The 21,650-nt window shown below is 37.8% G+C and overlaps 3 protein-coding genes across 4 annotated transcripts; 1 reads left to right on the top strand and 2 right to left on the bottom strand.

The window, feature by feature from the left end:
* Window positions 1–1,691: 1,691 nt before the first annotated feature.
* On the bottom strand, window positions 1,692–2,791 carry LOC113337038 (17.1 kDa class II heat shock protein-like). Its single transcript, XM_026582729.1, has 2 exons — window positions 2,696–2,791; window positions 1,692–2,039 (listed from the first exon to the last, which is right to left on the bottom strand). The coding sequence occupies exons 1-2, from the start codon at window positions 2,789–2,791 to the stop codon at window positions 1,692–1,694; spliced, it is 444 nt and encodes a 147-aa protein (XP_026438514.1).
* Window positions 2,792–5,170: 2,379 nt separating this feature from the next.
* Window positions 5,171–13,914, top strand: LOC113337175 (1-phosphatidylinositol-3-phosphate 5-kinase FAB1B-like). 2 transcript variants are annotated; one of them, XM_026582873.1, is made up of 13 exons: window positions 5,171–5,321; window positions 5,685–6,557; window positions 6,716–7,447; window positions 7,682–7,835; window positions 8,115–8,459; window positions 8,797–9,165; window positions 9,337–9,654; window positions 9,757–10,088; window positions 10,225–10,348; window positions 10,436–10,594; window positions 10,778–12,271; window positions 12,798–13,064; window positions 13,159–13,914. In XM_026582873.1, exons 2-13 carry the CDS (start codon window positions 5,881–5,883, stop codon window positions 13,480–13,482), a joined length of 5,295 nt encoding a protein of 1,764 aa, XP_026438658.1. In that variant the 5' UTR covers window positions 5,171–5,321; window positions 5,685–5,880; the 3' UTR covers window positions 13,483–13,914. The 2 variants fall into 2 exon arrangements, with proteins under 2 accessions (XP_026438658.1, XP_026438657.1); XM_026582872.1 differs by having other exon boundaries at window positions 8,797–9,654.
* A 149-nt stretch (window positions 13,915–14,063) lies between these two features.
* On the bottom strand, window positions 14,064–16,391 carry LOC113337176 (F-box only protein 13-like). Its single transcript, XM_026582874.1, has 2 exons — window positions 15,963–16,391; window positions 14,064–15,660 (listed from the first exon to the last, which is right to left on the bottom strand). Exon 2 carries the CDS (start codon window positions 15,600–15,602, stop codon window positions 14,274–14,276), a length of 1,329 nt encoding a protein of 442 aa, XP_026438659.1. The 5' UTR covers window positions 15,603–15,660; window positions 15,963–16,391; the 3' UTR covers window positions 14,064–14,273.
* Window positions 16,392–21,650: the final 5,259 nt, after the last annotated feature.

The raw sequence follows: 21,650 nt of genomic DNA, 5'->3' as shown, positions 1-21,650 counted from the left end.
CCATTTTATAGTTTTTCCAACAGTTTTATAACTCTTAAAAAGAGATTGCCGAACATTTATTCCTCCACTGCGATTTCTCATTTAAATTTTGGAATTACTTTATAAAGTCATTCTAAATTTCTTGGCCGATTCCTACGATGGTTTTTCAACTTTTCGAAGACTGAGATTGGAATGAATGTCATGGGAGAAGTAAGCAGGTTTGCGACATTATACAGTATGCCTTAATCTGGGTCATTTGGGAAGAAGATAATGGGAGAATTTATGGGACTAGGCATAAATCTGAAGAGGTACCTGATCAAGCAAATGCTGGTTCTGTGGACGCGCGACTAGCAAACTTTTAAATTTGTGGACTACAATCTAGTCCGAGAAATTGGGTCAATTGCCAAAAATAATTTAAAACATGGTTCTAATGGACAGAGTAAAAATTATTATGGGTAAAATGGACACCAAAAAAATAGCAAGATTGAATCTGGATTCATCCTGGCTTAAACTTAAAAATTAATGAGGCTGAAACTGGATGCATCTTGATGTAAATTAAAAATAAAAAAAAATATTTGAAAATTGGTAGGATAAAACTTTTTACATTCTCGTCCAACAATATCAATTTTTATATGTTTTTTTCACCCGAAAATTTTCGTTATTGGATTAACTGACCAAATTTGTGATCTAGTTTTGCATCAATGCGAGACAGTGATACATAACCGGCTTTTCGTGTAACTTTTTAAAATGTGAACTCGGACTTGGTGCGAACTCGGTGTAGTTCTATTTAGTAATCTGGGTTGACTCATTTATTATTTTATTTTATTTACAACCTTCTATTTTAGTAGTTGGGTAACTCGTGTGTGTAGGGCTTTGTTTAATCCTTTAGAATTCCTCTCAAGGAGTCAATGTCACAATATACAGAAGAGAAAAAAAAAATTATGCACAAGAGAAAGAATATTTAATGCATTTGCAATTTTCTTTCCCTTATAAATTGTCATGGTAAGTGAATTAGTCTTTTAGAATTCACAAAATTGGTTAAAAAGACCAAAATTAATAACTCCTGGATGAAAAAGACTTGTACATTTTGATACTGTTTAAATAGATAAAAATTAAAAAGATACTGTTTAAATGGATAAAAATATAAAAATAGCCAGGATATAACCAGTTTCATCCTACCCATTTTCAAGTACTTTTTCTTATTTCTAATTTACACAAGATACATCCAGTTTCATCTTTGCTATTTTTTAATTTTAAGTAAGGATGAATCCAGTTTCATCCTTGCTATTTTTTAGTGTCCATTTCATCCAAACTAATTTTTACTCGTTCATATGAACCAAGTTTTAAAAATATTTGGACAAATGACACATTTTCCGTTTATAATTCATCTTAAATGAATTAGTATTTGCAATATTCAAGCATCTTATTCTTACACTCTATAAATCATCAACACAATTTTACACAGAAAAAGAAACTCTATGAGAACTAAAGAAGTAAATACTTGCGGAGAGGTAAAAATAGTTGAGTCCCAGTTCCTCAAGGGACAGTGGTTGCAGTAAATCATCAATTTCATAAGAAAAATATATGATTCTTTTTTGTTTACACTGCATATATAATGGTAACCATTAAAAAGTAAATATGACTCATAGATACTAATATCTATTAATCCTGGAGTGAAATCTTCGAAGAGGTTCTTCCGTTTCTTGTGGATGCTAATCGATCAATCGAATCTCCGTCTTGATAACCTTGACATACCTGCTTCGTGTGCTGGAATCATACATTAGCTTGTCGACACAAACTATAATCGTGCCATTATGAGAAACAGCTGAGATTGCATCCAAATTCGCATTCGGAGGGAGATCAAACTTCGTCTCCACTGGATAGGGGAAATGAATACCAAAATCATCTATCATAGTTTCTCCGTAACTTATGACAAGAGTCCAATAATCCTCTACATCAACTTTGATCTCATCGTCGTATAATTCTTTGCTTCGCAGGTCTATGATGAACACGTACGATTTTTGTGTTTCTGTTGGAGCCCTTGCCATACCTTCTTTAACCTACACTTATATGGTAAAAACAGTACTGCTGATTAAAAAACAAAAAGAAACTCAAATTTGAGAGATAATATGGTAGTAAATATGTGTAAGACTACTTATAAGAAAAAATCACTATGGATTTGTCCTTCTGTTCTGTGCTTGGAAACTGAACAGACGCCTAATTAAAACTAGATACTATGTATCGTAAGTGAATTAGCCTTTTCGATTTCCTGTTTGAGTAATTACTGATGGGATTCATTCAACGTATGTGAGTAAATATTGTGGTAATGTGGTCATGCAACATAATTAAGAGCTAGTGCATGCACAGTCCTATATACTACCCATAGAGAATATAAAGTGGGTTAAAGATTTCAGTTTCAAGATGAGCCTAGCTAGTTGGTATATAAAACACTTTATGAATTTTAATAAGTTCACGGTGCTTTGCTGACAAGAATTGTTTGGTCTCCACTTCTATTTGCAAGTCTGTAGCAAATATTAGCATATCATCGACATAAAAGACAAATTATGACTCTTTCTCTTTGGGAAAATTTGTAATATACACACTTATCATCTTCGTTTATTTTGAAACCGTTGCTCATAAACTTTTGTTCAAATTTTTCGTGCCACTGTTAAGGGACTTGTTTAGAGCCGTACAGTGACTTAACAAGTTTGTATACCTTATTTTCTTGGCCTTTCAAAATAAATCCCTCTGATTGTTGCATATAGATTTCTTCCTCTAGCTCTCCATTGACAAAAGCGGTTTTTACATCCATTTGTTGAACAACCAAGTTATAAATGGATGAGAAACCAATCGAGACTCGAATAGTGCTTATTCTAGCCACCGTAGCATATGTATCAAAATAATCTACTCCTTCCCTTTGTAGATATCCTTTGGCTACTATCTGGCCTTATACTTATCAATGGTTCCATCTGCCCTGGATTTTCTTTTAAAAATCCATTTAGAGCAGTTCCTATGGGATGAACAAACATAAAGTTTGTTCATTTTGCTCCCACTATGGGATGAACAAACCATGAAAATGGATGTTCAACCCAACAAATCTATTGGTTTGAACATCGAGTCGGGACAATAGACGCGCGTCTGTTGTGGTGACGGGCGGCATCACTGTGAGCGCCGGAGTCATCAATGAAAGCGCCAGCGCTTTCACCCAAAGAGCGCGTCAGCACTGAAAGCGCCGGAGTTTATTGTGATAGCGCCCGCGGCTACTTCTAAGGCGTGAACTGCTCAATCTGAACGCCATCAAATTCTTTTGATACAACGGCTATGTTTTTTTTATTTCTATAAATACTCCTCATTTCAACCCTAAATTCACATATTTTACACATTGTTCTCTTCTACACAGATTCTCTTCACTCTCAATTCTTGATTCAACATGTCTCGACCCCGGTTAGTTCGGAGAGTTCCGTATGCTAAAGAAGAATATGAATCTATTTGTAGAAACTACGTCGGTAATTCAAACGCACGCTCAAAGGAATATCGCGGGAGATTTGTCTACCGACGCCAACGACTACTTTCCATTTCCAACGGCATTTTTTTCTTTCTCTGCCTATAAATTTGATTCCTCATATCTCCAAAACCACATCTTCTCTCCAAAATCACATCTTCTTCTTCTTCATATATTTTTTCCTACTTCTCTCTTCCTTTGCAGAAATGTCTGTTAGAAATCGTGGTCCCAAGTTTATTCAAGAAGAGGATATAACTCTATGCAAAGTATATTTCTTTCATAGGGTAATCACTAGTGTTGTTATTTCTCATGACATTTTTTTGGAAGAACGTTTTTTTAATGTTCGTCTCATTGACGGGAAACCCAGGAAACCGAGATGTTCGTCGATTGCGTGATCGTTTTCAGTCTATTAGGCTTGTAGTCCAGCCATTTTTGGATCTGGTAACAGATACATCATTGTTATGTTCGGTATCAAGAATAAGTTCTTAAATAGATTCTACATACTTTCTTTTCATAGGAAAAGCATTTTCTTAGAACTCAACATCTCTTGACTCAACTATAGAATTATAAGTTGAAGAGTCATCATAATTCATATTCAAAAATCTGTATGACTTGATGTTTTTAGCATAACCAATGAACACACATTGTATCGCCGTCGCACCTAATTTCAGTCTTTTTGGATTAGGTGATTTTACTAAAGCTCTACATCCCCGTACTTTGAAATACTTCAAATTTGGTTTTCTCTTTTTCTCAGATTCGTGAGGGGAAACAAAATTATTCTTGTGGGGTATTCTATTTAGTATGTAACAAGCCATGAGGAAAGCTCCACTCCATAGATTTATATTTAATCCATAACTAATAAAAGAGAATACTTTCCTGATAGAGCAATAAATCGTTGAATGACAACAACACTGTATAGTATATCACAACACCATGTATTCAAGCAATTTCACATACACCCTGTTTATTTGAAATAGACTTCGGTTATATTATTTTTTATCTTATTTTATTTTTCTAATGTCCGATTTAGAGTGTGTTTATTTTTTTGCTGACTCGTCATTTGAACCTGACTCGGCTCCCGATTCGGCTTGAATCAGATGTCATACTGTTGGTTTTTAATTTTGAATCAGATCTGATTCAGACCTAATTCCAGTCAGGAGCCATTTGAGTGAGGGAATAAAATTCTCCTGATTCATGCCATTGAATCACATTTTTTGAGTCACACGAATCAGCCAAAGTCATATTTAAATAAGTCAGTTAATATCAGTCAGATCCATACGAGTCAGATTTAAAAGATCCAGGTGAGTCAAGAAAAAACAAACAAGACGCTAATGTCTAAATGGCCTCGCATATCTATGCGACTTGAAATTATTTGGGCACATATCTCACTGAAATAAAATAAAAAAGAAAAATTCGTTACCTTTGGTTAATTTATGAACAGGATATAATGAGTTGTGTTCGATCCAGATCAGCGGAGTCATAAAAAAAACTAACAACCCAAGAGTCAGATTTAAAAGACACGCACATCCTGAGGGTCCACGCAAACATTTTTAGATAAATTAGATAAAAATCATACGTGCAATATAATATAATATATTATCCACGTTATAGTACCCCAAACAAATAAAATACGCGTATATAAATAAATACATACGTAGAAAAATATACAATAGACGGACCACTTTTTGAGTCAGCAAAAGAAGACCCCAGAAACAAACAAATATACAGAAGAAATTCTCCGGAAAAGGAAAGATAAAGAAGAAGAATCTCATTCTCATTCTCATCACCACCACCGGAGGAGAATCGAAAATGGAATCACCACGACGACGACGACGAAAAGGTATACATGGAAACACATTTGCTTCATTCATTTTGTAGGGATTTCTTTCTAGATTAGATCTTTTTTGGATTTCACATTCATGATTATCTCGAATTCGATGTCATCAATCGAATCAAATCTATTGGTTATTGATAGATAGACAGATAGATAGAGAGGATTTCTTGATTTAGTTTTTTTTTTTAAGATTTCCTTTCCATATCTGGTGATTTCTTGATTTTCTCCCCTTTATTTCTTAACAATTATAGTGTGAAATTCCTTTTCTGGTGATTTTGTTACGAAAGAATCATGAAATTTCACAAAAACTAACCCTAAAATCTCACCTTAATTCATCGTCGTTTGTTTCAAACTATTCACATTCTGCAGGTTGTGCTTCTGCTTGTGTTGGTGGTTATGTTTATCATTGATTCTGCAACAACCACAAAAAGACTGTATTAGGGTTTCAAGTTTCCCGGCTGTTACTTAATACATAATACATTAGCTCTTTCGGTGTTAGAATGTAGTTTTTACAAATGTACATTTTCCAAGATGAGTGGGTTTTTTCTGAGAAAAATTGTTGTTGATGGAAAATTCTACTGGTAAGACGCTAGCTGAGCTAGTTGAATTTGTTAAATCTTGGATATCGAGGAGAAACACCGAGCCAGCAAACTACTCGAGGGATTTTTGGATGCCCGACCATAGCTGCAGGGTATGCTACGAATGTGATACGCAGTTCACCATAATTAACCGTAGACACCATTGCAGGCTATGTGGAAGGGTCTTTTGTGGTAAGTGTACTGCCAATTCAATCCCTGTACCATCTGCTGCTCCCAACAACAAGGCAAACCGAGACGACTGTGACAGGATACGGGTTTGTATTTACTGCTTCAAGCAATGGGAACAGGAAGTAGCGAGCGTTGTGGTCCATAATGGGACTCATGGACAGTCTAGGAAGCAACAGGGTCGTCTCAGCCCTACGGTTTCTACTACGAGTTTCACGAGCACCAAGTCTAGTGTCACTGGAAATAGCAGCTCCAGTATTATTAGTTCAGTGCCGTACTCGGCTGGAAATTACCAGTTTGGGCCATACGGTTCTGGACTCAGCATTGATCAGTCTACCCAGATGGATCTTGGTGCAGTGGCAGATAATAAGCCAGATAGAGCAGCAGCAGTAGCAGCTTCTACAAGTACCACCACAGGTCCTACAGGGGAAGACACGCGCGATGCATCTCCTGACCCATTTGAATACTTTATGAATAGGTGAGCCTTATATCCCGATCAATAATAAATTTTTAGTCGCTTGCTGTCTGACGTGTATAGTTTATTATTTTCCATTCATTTATTTACTATCGACTTAGTTTTTCCTATTTCGGATGCGAATCAAGTCTCATAACTACTAACTGTTCGATATTTGGCAGGAGTGAGGATGATGATGAGGATGATGACATTTATGGATACGGTGTTTATAGATCCAATTCAGAACCAACACGCTGTCCTCTGCTTGACGAATATTACGCCCCACTTGAAGATGACACGACTGATTGTGTTTATGGACCACATTCTGATGAAGAAAATAACATCACGAAAGACTCTTTGGTTAACAGGGATTTGGATTGTCAAGGGTTGGAAGATGAAAGCAGGGTTAGTGGAGAAGAGAATGGGGGACAGAATAACGGTGACGAGTGTGACACAGCTTCAGTGGATGGTGTGGATGCCGAGCCTTTGGATTTTGAGAACAATGGGCTGCTCTGGCTTCCTCCTGAACCCGAAGATTTAGAGGACGACAGGGAAGCTGTTGAGTTTGGCAACGATGACGATGAGGATGCTGCAGGAGAGTGGAAAACCCTGCGCTCTTGTAGCAGCTTTGGTAGTGGTGAATACCGAAGCCGGGACCGGTCAAGCGAGGAGCACAAAAAAGCAATGAAGAATGAGGTTGATAAGCATTTCAAGGCTTTGGTGTCTCAGCTCCTGCAGGTTGAGAATCTAATCGTGGGTGAGGAAGGTGACAAGGAAAGTTGGTTGGAAATAATTACATCTTTGTCATTGGAGGCTGCTACAGTCCTTAAGCCAGATACAAGCGAGGGTGGAGGAATGGACCCTGGTGGATATGTTAAGATTAAGTGTTTAGCTTGTGGGCGTCGTACGGAGAGGTAATTTTTATGAGAAACAAATTGAAGCATAGTTCATCCAATCTTCTATCTCCAGTTATATGTTCATTTTGGTAGCATTTTTCATGGTCATGTGCGGGTATACTTGCATCTTTCTTTTGAAAGTGCCCGTCTGCTATACAAGTAATGACTCGATGAGATTAAATTTCTGTTTTATTTTTTTGGTGCAGTTTTAATGTCTGACACTGACATTACCTTTTACCTTCTTTCTTCTAGTATTGTTGTTAAAGGAGTTGTTTGCAAGAAAAATGTTTCCAACCGGCGGATGACTTCAAAAATTGAGAAGCCCCGTTTTCTTATCCTTGGTGGAGCTCTTGAGTATCAACGAGTGTCTAATCATTTATCAAGTTTTGATACTCTACTGCAGCAGGTTGGTACCGTTTACATTTTGCTATCATTCTAAAGTAATTTTATATTATTAAATATCTTTTTCTTCCGGTTAGTTTTTACAGTATATGTAAAAGATAAAATTAAAATTGAACAAATTGCATCATGGATTAGTCATATGGGCATGTATTCAGTATCTGCAGATATTGTGTCTAACACTTCACACCTGTGTTGGAATTTGGATAATGAGACACATTATTTCATGGATATGGACTGGGTTTTTCTTTGTTTTCTTGACTTGTGTCACTTTTTTTTTATATAGGAAACAGATCATTTGAAGATGGCAGTAGCAAAGATAGTTGCTCATCATCCCAATGTCTTATTGGTAGAAAAATCAGTTTCACGTTTCGCTCAAGAATACCTCTTTGAAAAAGACATATCTCTTGTCCTCAATATCAAGAGGCCTTTGTTAGAGCGTATAGCACGCTGCACAGGTGCGCAAATAGTTCCTTCAGTTGATCATCTTTCGACTCAAAAGCCGGGTTATTGTGAAGCATTCCGTGTGGAGAAGTTCCTTGAAGCACATGGGAGTGCTGGGCAGGGAGGAAAGAAATTGGTGAAGACGCTTATGTTCTTTGAAGGGTGCCCGAAACCATTGGGTTGTACTGTAAGTTTTGCAACTCATTATAGTTCACTTTTCTTAATTTATCGGAATATTATCTGGGTCTTGTAGACTTCAATCCAATCCATAATTTGAGCATAACACATCTAAAGTGCCTATACCCATCCATTGAAATCTTTGATAGGGTATATATACCTTTGATCAGGATTAATGATCGAACTTTTTTGAAATAAAATGAAATATGGAGCCGAAGATTTTCTTTTACGTGTGCATCCGTTTTCTCGTTCATGCCTCTAGGATGATGCTTTTTGAATTTCTTTAATATGTTAGCTTTTATTCACTAAAAATTGTGTATAATTCGAGTGGAAATTTCTATTTTCAGATCTTGCTAAAGGGCGCCAATGGCGATGAGCTGAAAAAAGTTAAACACGTTCTTCATTATAGTGTCTTTGCAGCATATCACTTGGCATTGGAGACTTCTTTTCTTGCGGATGAAGGTGCCTCTCTTCCAGAACTTCCATTGAGGTCTCCCATAACTATTGCCTTGCCCGATAAACCTTCTAGTATTGATAGGTCAATATCTACTATACCTGGATTCGTGGTTGTTCCTCCCACATCCAAACCTCAGGGATCTCCATTGAATATTGATTCACAATCTGAAACAACCTCCCCAGCCCCTCCCTGCAAAAGAAGCTTGGTTTTTTCTCAATCCTCCGGTTTGCCCAAGTTCCCCACTTCTCAATACACAGAGGTAACCTCCAGCTTAATGGTATATCCCTCTTCTTCTTCATTGTTACCTACTCCGGCGAATTATGCCTCTGGTCCATTGCGAAATGAGCCATATCACCCAAATGAGGTGAAACGTATAACAGAATTTCGAGATTCTATGGAGACCGATGACTCTGCATTAAACCTTTGCCAGGGAATTGGTGGTAATCCTCTTGCTAAGAGTGCTGAGTTGTTGGGGGGGAAAGAAGCTAATGATCCCCATATAAATGAAACAGCCACATTTAAGTCAACATCTTTTCAGCAAGACCGTAATCACCTTGATGAGCCAGGATCTTCCAAAGAAGAATTTCCTCCATCACCTTCAGACCATCGAAGCATCTTGGTTTCATTATCAATCCGGAGTGTCTGGAAAGGAACCGTTTGTGAACGGGCTCATCTCTTGCGTATGAAATACTATGGCAGCTTTGACAAGACCTTGGGGAGGTTTCTAAGAGACGATTTATTTGCTCAGGTAATCTTCTCGATATCAGCTTTTGGTCTTCTGTTTTACTTCTTCATGTGTCTCCAACTCCATGACTGGAGAACTGAGTAAAGTACTTCTTTTTTTGTTAAGAGTTACCGCTGCAGTTCGTGTGAGATGCCTTCAGAAGCACATGTTCATTCTTATACTCATCGGCAGGGCAGCCTCACGATATCTGTTAAGAAGTTTCCGGAATTTCTCTTACCAGGTGAACGAGATGGAAAGATTTGGATGTGGCACAGGTGCTTGCTGTGTCCTCGTCCAAGTGGGTTCCCACCAGCAATTCGTAGAGTAGTAATGTCTGAACCTGCTCAGGGATTATCTTTTGGGAAGTTTCTGGAGCTTAGCTTTTCCAACCATGCAGCTGCGAATAGGGTTGCTAACTGTGGTCATTCTCTGCATAGAGACTGTCTCCGATTTTACGGGTATTCTCTTATTTAAATAGTACTATGTTTGAAGGGTAGATAAAACGTTTGGGTAAAATATAACTTTCTTAAAAACAGTTTGGTATTATTTCACACTTAATCCACATTCACTCAGTTCTACTCCTTGCGCATGCAGGCTGGGTAATATGGTCGCTTGCTTTCGATATGCATCAATTAATGTTCACTCGGTATACCTTCCACCCTCAAAACTTGATTTCAGCTGCGGAAATCCAGAATGGTTACAGAAAGAGGTCAATCAGGTACAGTGAATACGAACTGAGGTTCCATGCATATACTTCAAATTGTCGTTACTGAAGTAGGTACTCTCTGGATGCTGTCCGTGACAGGTGGTCGACAGGGCAGAACTTCTATTTACTGAAGTACTCAATGCTCTCCGGCAGATTGCAATAAAAAGAATAGGCACCTTATCAGTAAAAGTGGCAGAATCAAGACGTCACATTGGAGATCTCGAAGAGTTGCTTCAGAAGGAGAAGGTAGAATATGAGGTATGATAATTTTCTAATTTTCCAGGTCTTGTTGGAGTTTGATTTCTGGCTAATCATGCAATAAATGTGGCCTTTCTCTCGTTGCCCACTTTATTTTTCTTGCCTGATTGACATGACCGTGAATCTTCTCTTTCCTATCTTTTTGTTTCATTCATTGAACATTCTGTTTCGACAATGACACAGGAATCTCTCCAGAAAGTTATAAATAGGGGAGTAAGGAAAGGGGAGATAGTGACGGATATACTTGAAATTAATCGATTGCGAGTGCAGTTACTCTTCCATTCATATGTGTGGGACCACCGACTGATACGTGCAGCAAAATCAGATAGCAGCAACCTCCAGGAAGGGCTCAACAGCTCTATACAGAAATGTGCAGAAGAGTCATTAAGTACTATAGAGAAGCTTGTATCAACAAACTCAACTTCCAAGCAAGGTGACTCCACGCTTACAGATGTGGGATGTGATAAAAATTCCAAGCTGGAAGGAAGTGGTGAGCAGGTGGATTCCTTACCGAAGGATAACACCACAGGGCCACATCTTTCTTCAAGCTTAAGTTTAAAAGCCCCAGCGGATCCTTTAGAGACTGGGATACATGTGCGGAGGGCAATCTCGGAGGGTCAGTTTCCGATCGTAGCGAACCTCGATGCAGCATGGACTGGTGAAAACTTGCCAGGGAGCGTGATACTGGAAGTAAATAGTTCTGCACATACTGAAGTGGCAGCAGATTCATTGGCTAAAGGCGAAACTGATACGGAGAGGTTAAAGTTGGAAAAGCGTTTCGAAGAACTGGGTGTGGCTGAAGTAACCGAATCTCATCGTCCCATATTGCCCGTGAAAGTGGCAGATAACTCAGACGAAAACACGGGATGGATTGGGATGCCCTTCCTGAACCTCTATCGCTCTTATAACAGGAGTTCTTCAGAGAATAACACTTCAAAGCTTGAGCCCCTCAATGATTACAATCCTGTTTATGTCTCATCATTTTGTGAACTGGAACGCCAGGGGGGGTCTAGATTTATTCTTCCTATTGGTGCAAATGAAACTGTTGTGCCAATTTATGACGAGGAGGCAACAAGTATCATAGCACACGCTCTAGTGTCAAAAGATTATTACGTTCAGATGTCTGATGAGTGGGAGAGGCCCAAGGATGGGGCAGAATCTTCAGTTCTTTTGCCACTTTATGATTCATTGAATCTTCAGTCGCCATTTCAATCTTTCGAGGAAACAGCTTCTGAATCACTTAGAAGTCTCGGGACTATGGATAGTAGCATTTTATCCATGTCTGGTTCTCGGAGCTCTATGATTTCAGATCCACTTGTGTATACAAAGACGTCGCATGTTAGAGTGGCATTCAGTGACGATGGTCCACTTGGGAAGGTGAAGTATGCTGTGACTTGTTACTATGCTAAGGGGTTTGAAGCCTTGAGGAGGACATGTTGCCCATCTGAGCTGGATTTCGTTAGGTCCCTTAGTCGTTGTAGTGATTGGAATGCTCAGGGTGGTAAGAGCAACGCCTATTTTGCTAAATCATTGGATGATCGGTTTATCATCAAAGGGCTAACCAAGACAGAATTAGAATCATTTATCAAGTTTGCACCAGAGTATTTTAAGTATCTATCTGAATCAATTGGCACAAGAAGCCCAACTTGCCTGGCGAAGATTCTGGGGGTCTATCAGGTATGTTCACTGTTTTTTTGTACATACAGCGAATGGCTCAAACTCAACATCATTAACGACAAACTTAATTTTGATTGACATGATTATTGTTGAATTCAGTATTTGAACCTGAGAAATTCTTACATGCTACATTATGTTGATGATTTTCAAATCATGCTTAGAATTACTGTACATCATCTCAGCCATTTGGACACTCATAGGTCAAATTAATCAATCAAGTGATCTCAAGTCAACCATCCTGCAGGCAATCCTATTCTTTGGTCATGAGCGTTAACTATCCAAACTACTTTTGTAAGGTTGATGGTAAAAATATAACCAAGACTTAGTTGAAACTGTATAACTTTTGAGCTAATATTAAATGCTAAACTTTATCTTTCGCCTGCATTGAAATAACCATGTCTTTTTAAACTGACAATTTTGATGTCATTGAATCTCGATTGCTATTTCTTTTGTTATACAAATTCTGCATCAGTTCGTATTACTATTTTTGTGGAGTTATTGAACTTTATTTCTTGTTCCCCGGAAGGTTACAACAAAGCATCTTAAAGGAGGGAAAGAACAGAAAATGGACGTTCTGGTTATGGAGAACCTTTTGTTTAAACGCAGTGTTACAAGGCTTTATGACCTGAAAGGATCGTCCAGGTCAAGGTATAATCCAGATGCAAGTGGGAAAAACAAGGTTCTTCTGGATCAGAACCTGATTGAAGCAATGCCAACTTCTCCGATTTTTCTTGGAAACAAAGCGAAGAGATTGCTCGAGAGAGCTGTCTGGAATGATACTTCCTTTCTTGCAGTAAGCCTACCAACTAACAGCTAGTTAAGTTAATGAAATAGTTGATGATTAAGATATGAACTCTGATTGTAATACGTTTGTTTCTATGTGGCAGTCAATTGACGTGATGGATTACTCGTTACTGGTTGGTGTGGACGAGGAAAAGAACGAACTTGTCCTCGGGATCATAGATTTTATAAGGCAGTACACCTGGGACAAGCACCTAGAGACATGGGTCAAGGCTTCAGGTTTTCTAGGAGGTTCGAAAAATGAGTCCCCCACCGTAATCTCACCAAAGCAATACAAGAAGCGGTTCAGAAAAGCTATGTCGACGTACTTCCTTATGGTCCCAGATCAATGGTCCCCTCCAACTATCATTCCCAGTAGCTCCCATTCTGATCTCGAGAGCTTACATGGTGGAGGAACATATCATGATTGAACATATATAGTATACGAGCCACTGAAGGTGGTAATCTGTGCATAATTTCGTAAACTCAAGGTTTTGCGTAGTGGAGGAACTTCTCATGATTGAATATATACGTAGTATCCTGTGCATATTTTGTCAGTTCAAGGTTTATGTTCGGAAAGGTATATATCCTTCTCTCCCTCCGAGCCCTTGAGGTAAAATTTTTGTTTCCTCTTCTTTTTTTTAGGCTAGATCTTCTTCTTGTTTACAGAATCTGTCGATAATTCGTTGAACATTGCAGAACAAGGCAGGCTGTTTTAGTGCCAAGAGTATATATTTCCGACAGTCATCAGTGTAGAGAGTATTAGATGACTGTCAAATCTCAGTGAATATTATGTACAAAAAGAAAAAAATGTTTGGTTAGTGGAATGATAGGAGAAATTCTTTTCTAGAAAAATTCTGTTATAGTTTTGTTCTTTCCTTCTTCAAGTTTGGTACTGCCCTCGTTTCAGGAAAAGTGAAAGTTTAGGACTCCCTTCTATTCAGGAAAGTTCACTTTTCCTGAAACGGAAGTAGTACTATCAAATTGTGATATGAGAAAATGCACATTGCTCTGAAAAAGTCTAACAGTATCCATTTTCCTGAAACAGAAGTAATATTTCGTAATTGAATAGATAAATGAATGTGCAACAATGATCAACAATAAGAATTAAGAATAGCCGCGGCACACTAGTCCTGAACTAATGATCGTTAAACGAAACCTACAAACACAGATCAATCCACACAATTTCTAAAATAATCAGAGTATCCAAGTCCATCTCTTCTTATACACGAGCTTCAATTCGAGGCTCGAAAGAGAATGCAGACATGAACTCCTTCGGCTTTCCATCCACGCCACACTTTGGCAATTCAGTCCAGCCATTCGTCTCCAAATCACACATCAGGTACCTGCTAACCTTGCTGGAATTCACGCATAGCATCAGTTTCTCATCTCCAGAACCCACACAGTTAATATCCGCCTTCTTGCCATACAATTCGTGCGACATAGACGGAGGCGTTACTGCAATCTGACGCCAGGTTCGATCCTTCTCTTCTTCGGAAAATCTCCACACTCTGATGCTCGCAGTTTCCAGGAATTCTGACAAGACAACTACCAACATTTCGCCTCTGCACTCGACCACATCGATAGAGTACTCGTAACAAACTGGCAACATCCTCGGGTACTCGAAGAACGTCTCCTTAACAAGATTGCACGCCACGACGGTTCCAGATGAGCTGAGAAAGTAAATAATCTCTTCGCCATCTTTAACTGCTATGACCGATGAGTACTGCTTCGACGGACTTCTCTGCATATTAGTTGCCACCACATCTCCAGTCTTGCTCAGGAAATACAGCACTTCATCTCCACCACCGCCACCCGCAGCCTCTGACGAATCATCCTCGTCTCCTCCCTCCGCAGCCTTCCCCTCTGCCTTCTGACTATTTAGCTTAATCTCTTCATTCCAGCAATCTTTCCCCGATTCATACACGCTGACCGCGAGGTTCGGCAGCTCTCCGGAGACTAGTACTAGTCTGTACGAGTGTTTTGAAGATGAATTCATCGCAATTGCATGAATGTTTTGGTTCTGCGTCGTTGCGGGCATTGCAGGAAGCTCTCGAGAAGCACCGGTGACCGGGTTCGACACAAGAAATGCACCGGAACCTGTTGACCGGAAACAGACCAAACCACCTGAAGCTGCCACAGGTATGAAATCATTGTCTCTGCTGCTATCAGTGGTAATCCCTGATTGTTGTCCGATTACTTGATTACGCGGCGGGCGCTTGTCGTTTAGATGTTTCCAATTCGATTGTGAAGTATCAAAGACAATTGATTGATGAAGGTGAGAATTATGAACCATGAAAAACCAAGGATCCCTGGTGGGGACTTGTTGACAAGCAAGCCTGAAAGATGCAGACTCTGCAACTGAATTCCATCTCTTGCACACTGAACGTGAACGGTAGAAACTTGATGTGGGCAGCCATGAAAGTACTTTCTCTAGCAAATCTTGATTCAATTGGTCTTCAATTGAAAAACCCATCATCAGCACGTCATCTTGTTCATGATTGTACTTCCTCTTCTTGCTCTGGGTTTGCTCAATCACCATTAATTCCATCTTTGTGTACCTTCTGATTCTGTGTTTCTGGGTTATGTATTGAAGAATTGGATGAAATCTGCGAATGAAAGCAAAAGGCAATCAAAATTGGAATCTTTGTATTTGAAGTAAAGAAGAATTTGGAAAAATACAGTGTAGTCAAAGAAGATAGGTATAAATAAAATTAAAGGAAGAGTAAATTAGAAGAAAACATGTGGAAGGAAGGATGAAGAAGAACCATCCAAAGGAGGGATTTTTATTTATTCATTTTTGATAGTCAGACTGAAAATGGACTTGTTGTGATTTCTTGAGTTGTTTATTTAGATTTAGAATTGAAACCCAGAATTAATGAATCTAATCAAAATAGAGATTGATAATTACCTTATGGAGTGAAAAAAATCAAATGAGAAGATGAAACAACCAAGTGATTTCTTGTCTCTAATTAGCTGCTGGTGTTGATGGTGAAGTAGTAGTTTGAGACGTGAAAAACAAGAGAGGAAGAAAAAAAGAAGAAGTAATTCATGAAACTTATAAAACCTGCAGGTGCTTGTTTGTGTTCTTCTTGTCTGTTTGTAAATTAATAAGTTGAAGTTGAAGAAGTGAATTGATCCAGAAAGGAGGCTCTGTTTTGACGAATGAATGGAGATACAGAGAGACTGATGATGAGGTTGGTTTGCACTACTACTAATTCACTGATTCTCTGTTCCTGTTCCTTGATTTTTATACTACTGTGTTGTGATTTGTGATTTTCAACACTCTTTTTTATTTACCTTTAGATTTTTATACTACTGTGTTGTGATTTGTGCTTTCTTTGACCAGTTTTACATTTTTTTTCTTTTTTATCCATGAAATCCCAAGAAAAAAAGTAACAATGAAAATGTTTCATCTCCCTCTCCCAGCTAAACATTGCCCCCCCTCTCATAGAGACCGACTGACTGACATCGACATAGAGACGAATCAAATTAAAAAAAGAAAACAACCATGTAAATGTCAAAGGAGTTTGTCTGTGCGCATTGTAGTTGCATGGTTGGCAAACCAAAGCTGACCTTTGTAAAGCAGAAAATTAAAAACCAAACATCCAAATTTTAATATCACAAAAAAAAAAAAAAAATGTTCTTGTTCCGGTTCTTCACCTCGTTAGAGGAATCTCTGGCATTCGGGGTCAGTTTTGCTTTTGCTTTTTGGTTTGTCTATCAATGTGAAAGTCAAAGCCCCTACCCGATAGTTAGCTACTTGGTAACCTAGTTAGCAATTCGGGATTCGGCAAACGTACGGAACGGTAAATGTACGAGTATTATACGGTTTTGTAAAATCTAGATTCGGTCCAAAATTCGGTCAACGGGACGTGATTCGTCATTAATTCGGAACGGCATACGTACGTGTATAATTCGATTTATAAATAAGAGTTCGGCTCTAAAAATTCGGTATCTATATATAACAAATAATTTGTATTTATAAGGTCATAAACCAATTTTTATGCATATGTGTGAGTTATTTAAGGAAAAAATAAACTCAATATGAAGATATTAATAATATATACAACATTAGTTATCCAAAAGGACGTCGTATAGTGGTTTAGATGCTTGGTTAGTGAGTTTGAGATCTCTCTCACCTTCACCTTCAAATCTCTTCAGTCGTTTTTGTTTCATAAAAATTACAACACGTCTAATATTCGGTCGTGTATGTTCGGGAGGCAGTAAAGCCCAAAAAATGGAGTCTTTGAAAAGTAAAAGCTAAAGAATTTATGGCGAATTAAGCGGACGTATCATTCGGGATATGTAAAAATCATGAACGATTCGCGAATAATCCGGGAATGCCACATAATACGCGACTTGGGTTCGGAGTTGCAAACGTACGCGAATAAGACGATAAAATTCGTGATACGGAAAAATTAGCGAATGATTCGCGAACTTACTAACTAGGCTTGGTAATAGCATCACTGCAATGCATTCTCTCTTTATTCTATTCAGTATTGTTGTTATTAAAATAGTAGCTGTGGAGTAAACAAATAATAAAACAAAAGTCAATCATCTCTATTCTCGTCATGTTGTTTTTCTTGTGTTTTCTTCCTTGTTTTTTTCAGGGTTCAGGTTTGTCGATATTTGATTCTTCTACTACTACTACCTTTAATCTTAATATATATATCTCTTGCTATGCAGAGATCTCCATGCACCACCGTTCCTCCTCTTTCCTTTGTGGCTTTCTTTCTTTGTCCGGGTAGAATAGTACAGTTGTGTATGCATGCTGGTACTTACTACTATTTAAAAATGAGGGAGAATCCACTCGCACCTTATTTCACACCATGTCAAAGTTTATGCTCTATATTTTTTTTTTATTTTTTATTTTTGGAAAACTCAATCGATAGAGTTTTTGAAGTTAATAATTAGGGATTATGTTGGTTTTACGTATATTTATGTACCCACAAAAATAAGATTGCAATCCGAAATGTATAATTTTACCGTTTACTAATTAGGATATCAACAGTTGAAAATCAAAATGGGAAAATAATGAGGTTTGGCATATTCTCATCTTTAATGATTATGTAGATCGCTATAAAATGAGCATGTTCCCAAAATATGAACTTCAAACACCCTATAATTTAAGATTTTTAAGAAAAATATTTCCCAAAATATTAACTATCTGATCTCACTCGTTAAAAACTTACTGCTCTATTTGAAGTATCAAAAGAGATCTTCCGGACACTAGTATCTGGCAAACCTACGGGGACCCTGATTTTGGACACCACTGTCATCTATATTTACCATAGATTCCTCATCCTACCCTGGAAAAAACAGGAAATCCATTTTAAGAATAAGCCAATAAAAATTTAACACATAAGCGGTTAAGGTAAAATCTCATGTTGGAACTGCAAAATAGAACCGGTGAAAAATCCTACTAATAAAAATCCAGTAGTTCATTTTAACAATTCTTGTGAGTCGGTGTTGTGAACACATAAAACGAAGCCATCCACGTGTTCACAAACAATGCTCGGTAACATTCTAATTCTAAAATTGTACGTCTTGTGTGTGAAGGGGATGATTATATCGATTCATCGACTCAAAGCCTTCGAGCTTGTCATTGTCTGAATATTATCATAAATAATGTTCGTATAAAGGAATAAACAAAGATTCAAGTATAAATGTAAAGCATTTGAAGTTCAGCGCTAAATGTAAAGTGCTAAAAATGTAAATAAGACGAAGATTTACGTGGTTCAGCACTAAGGCCTACATCCACGGGGCTGATGTTTCACTATGTATTGAATGATTACAAAGATAGTCGAAATGACTTTAGAGTGTACATAGGTCTGCGGAAGTAGGGGGATTACTTACTCTTCTTATTTCTCTCTCCTATATTCTCCTATAATTGCTCTCGATTGGTCGACCTCTTCTCTCTTAGTGGAGAGAGGTATTTATAGGGTTGGAACGTGGGTCCTACTTCTGAGGTGCCGTTGTAATCTTATCTTCTTGTGCTTTGTGCCCATTACGCAGAGGTCTTCGGTATATGCTGCGGCCTGAGCTTGAATACGAAGGATTATCCTCGCCTCTTCCACGAGCTGATTGACACATGTATATCTCCTTCGTATTTAATGCGGGTACATGGATGTCTGCTCGTGTCAGGCAAGTGTCTTTTTGTCTGGTCACATCCGTGTCAGTCAAACTTCCTCTCAGCCGTTGATCTGAGATCTTCCTCAGGATTGGGTGTATTAACACCCAAGGGGTATTATCTAGTGCTCCTATGAACCATCATACATATGTGATCCTCTGTCCCTGACCTTCGGATCTGCTGACCGGTGGCATCTTCTGATGAGATGCTTGCTATCATGTGTTTGATATCTTGTTTTGCATGCCTTCCACGTGTCTCTTTCTGTACACGTGGTGGATGATGAAAGTTGTACATACATGTGTCTAGGATGTTCCTTTATCTTTTTATTATTTATTTTTTTGCTGCATTCTAAGATGTAAGTTGGGACTCTTAATTGAAAGAGCTAACTACATGTCCTTAGGTTTAGACTTGATGTCAAGCACCCATGCTAATTTATCTGTAGTGTAGACATATGTAGCTGCTGTGGTGGCTTTAGCTTGATGCACGTGCATTAGTGACGGACGGGTTGGCCAAAAAAAAGACTACAATAACTCTTTTTAATCCTGGCTGTCATTAGGGGCGACATAAAAGAATTAGATGCGATTATTTTATTCCCAACTCATAGATAAGGTTATGGGATGTTAAATTTGTGGAGATTACGTAAGTGTCCTTACACAATCGGTAGTTACTGAAGTGCTATTATCTACCAATTGTGTGTATTATCAATTTTGTGGCCGCTAGAAATCGGTAGATATGTGAATTTTATAAATAACTTTATAAACTACCGATTATTCTAATTCCCAAATTCGAAAAAATTGAAATTTTAGCAAAACACTATTTTTGGGGCAACTTAATAATCAGAGGTTAAGTTATCTTGTTAACCTATCGATTACTAGTTTGTTTAAGAATGGGTTATTGCCATGATCTGTAGAATACTAACATGTTATATCTACCGATGGTTAAGGTAGAAAAGCTCAATTTTATCGGTTTTGCAAAAAAAATGAATTTGGGGCAACCATTTGTAATCTGTAGCAAAAGAACATCATATGAATACCGATTATATAATTGCCGACCTAACCTTTGGGAGATTAAAACCACCAAAAACCTTTTCATTTTCCATTTCATTTTCAACTCTTCTTCTCCCCTTCTTCATCCCTTCCGATTGTGGAGAGAAAAAACACTATTCCCCTTATTCTAACTTCAATTAATCATCGACATTCATCGCCGAATCAAAAACATCGTCGATTCTTTTATAAAACGATGACTGATACTAATGAACCCACGAGAGATCGAGAAAACTTAAAGAACAAATCGATTGTAATCACTGCAAACGAGGATGAAGACGACGAACACGACGAACATGGAAAGGATGAAGCCGTTGATGTAAGTGGTGGTGGTGATTCTGATAAATCAAACCCTCTATCAAATGGTCCCAATTAGGTAAGTTTCTATGTTTTATGCGTTTATGTTGCTTCTATTTGACGAATCCATGAAAATAAATTTTAGGGTTTTCTGTTATTTCCCTATGATTTTCGTTGAACAACTGTGGAAACACGGATAGATCAAGCTGGAAAAGAATGAGCATTTTGAAGTTCATTCAAATTCTGAGATAAAAAGTATTCATTATAGAAGGAAAATCAACAACAGAGACACTTTGGTCACTAGCAAATTACAAGAGCTAGGAAACCCAGTCCCCAGAAACTCCCTTGAATATGAGAAATTCCTAGCTAATTGGGTTTTGAAGTTTTTGGTTTTGCAATCGTGAAGATGAGTTTTTAACAACAAAGGGAGGAAGATGGAAAAAGATGATAATGCAATAAGTTTTTATCATATTTGAACAGTCAACAACGGTCAACTGATGGTCAAGGTTCTTTGTAAAATAAGAAAAATCAGCTAACAATTTCCTAATAGTCCTCGGTTAGTTTACGACCCTAATGCATGAACTGCATCTTCTAGGACCCAGATCCTGATTAGTCGCAAAACTTACTATCTTTATACAAAATATCTCTAAAATTAAAAGAAAATCAAATTAGAAGATGTAACATCTGGAAGGTAGGATGATGAAGAAGAACCATCCAAAGAGACAACCTTTCTTTAATGGAAGAAAAGAAAACAAAGGAGGAGTTTTTATTGTCGACCAAAATATATATAGACTGAGAACGGACTACCAAACACATTGTTGTGATTTCTTCAGTTGATTTTTCTTTTATAATTGAAACCGAATCAATCTAATCAAGAAGAAATTAAACTAAAGAAAAATCTCAAAATTAATTAATAATCTAATCCTTTTCCTTAAAATAAAAGAAGAAATTGGTTTTGCTTATTTTATTTTAAGGAAAAAAAAAAAAAGAAGAAAAAGATGTCGTCTGATCTCCCCTCCCTTCCCCATCTAAAAATAAAAATTACCTCATCGTCAAAACCTCTGGTGTATACACATACATGCACATAGAGACCGACATTGACATACGTGATGACATAAAAAAGCAA

Source organism: Papaver somniferum, unplaced genomic scaffold, assembly GCF_003573695.1.
Source record: "Papaver somniferum cultivar HN1 unplaced genomic scaffold, ASM357369v1 unplaced-scaffold_158, whole genome shotgun sequence".
Classification (NCBI taxonomy): Eukaryota; Viridiplantae; Streptophyta; class Magnoliopsida; order Ranunculales; family Papaveraceae; genus Papaver; species Papaver somniferum.
Note: the sequence above shows the minus strand (reverse complement) of the source record. Positions and strands in the feature narration are given on the sequence as shown.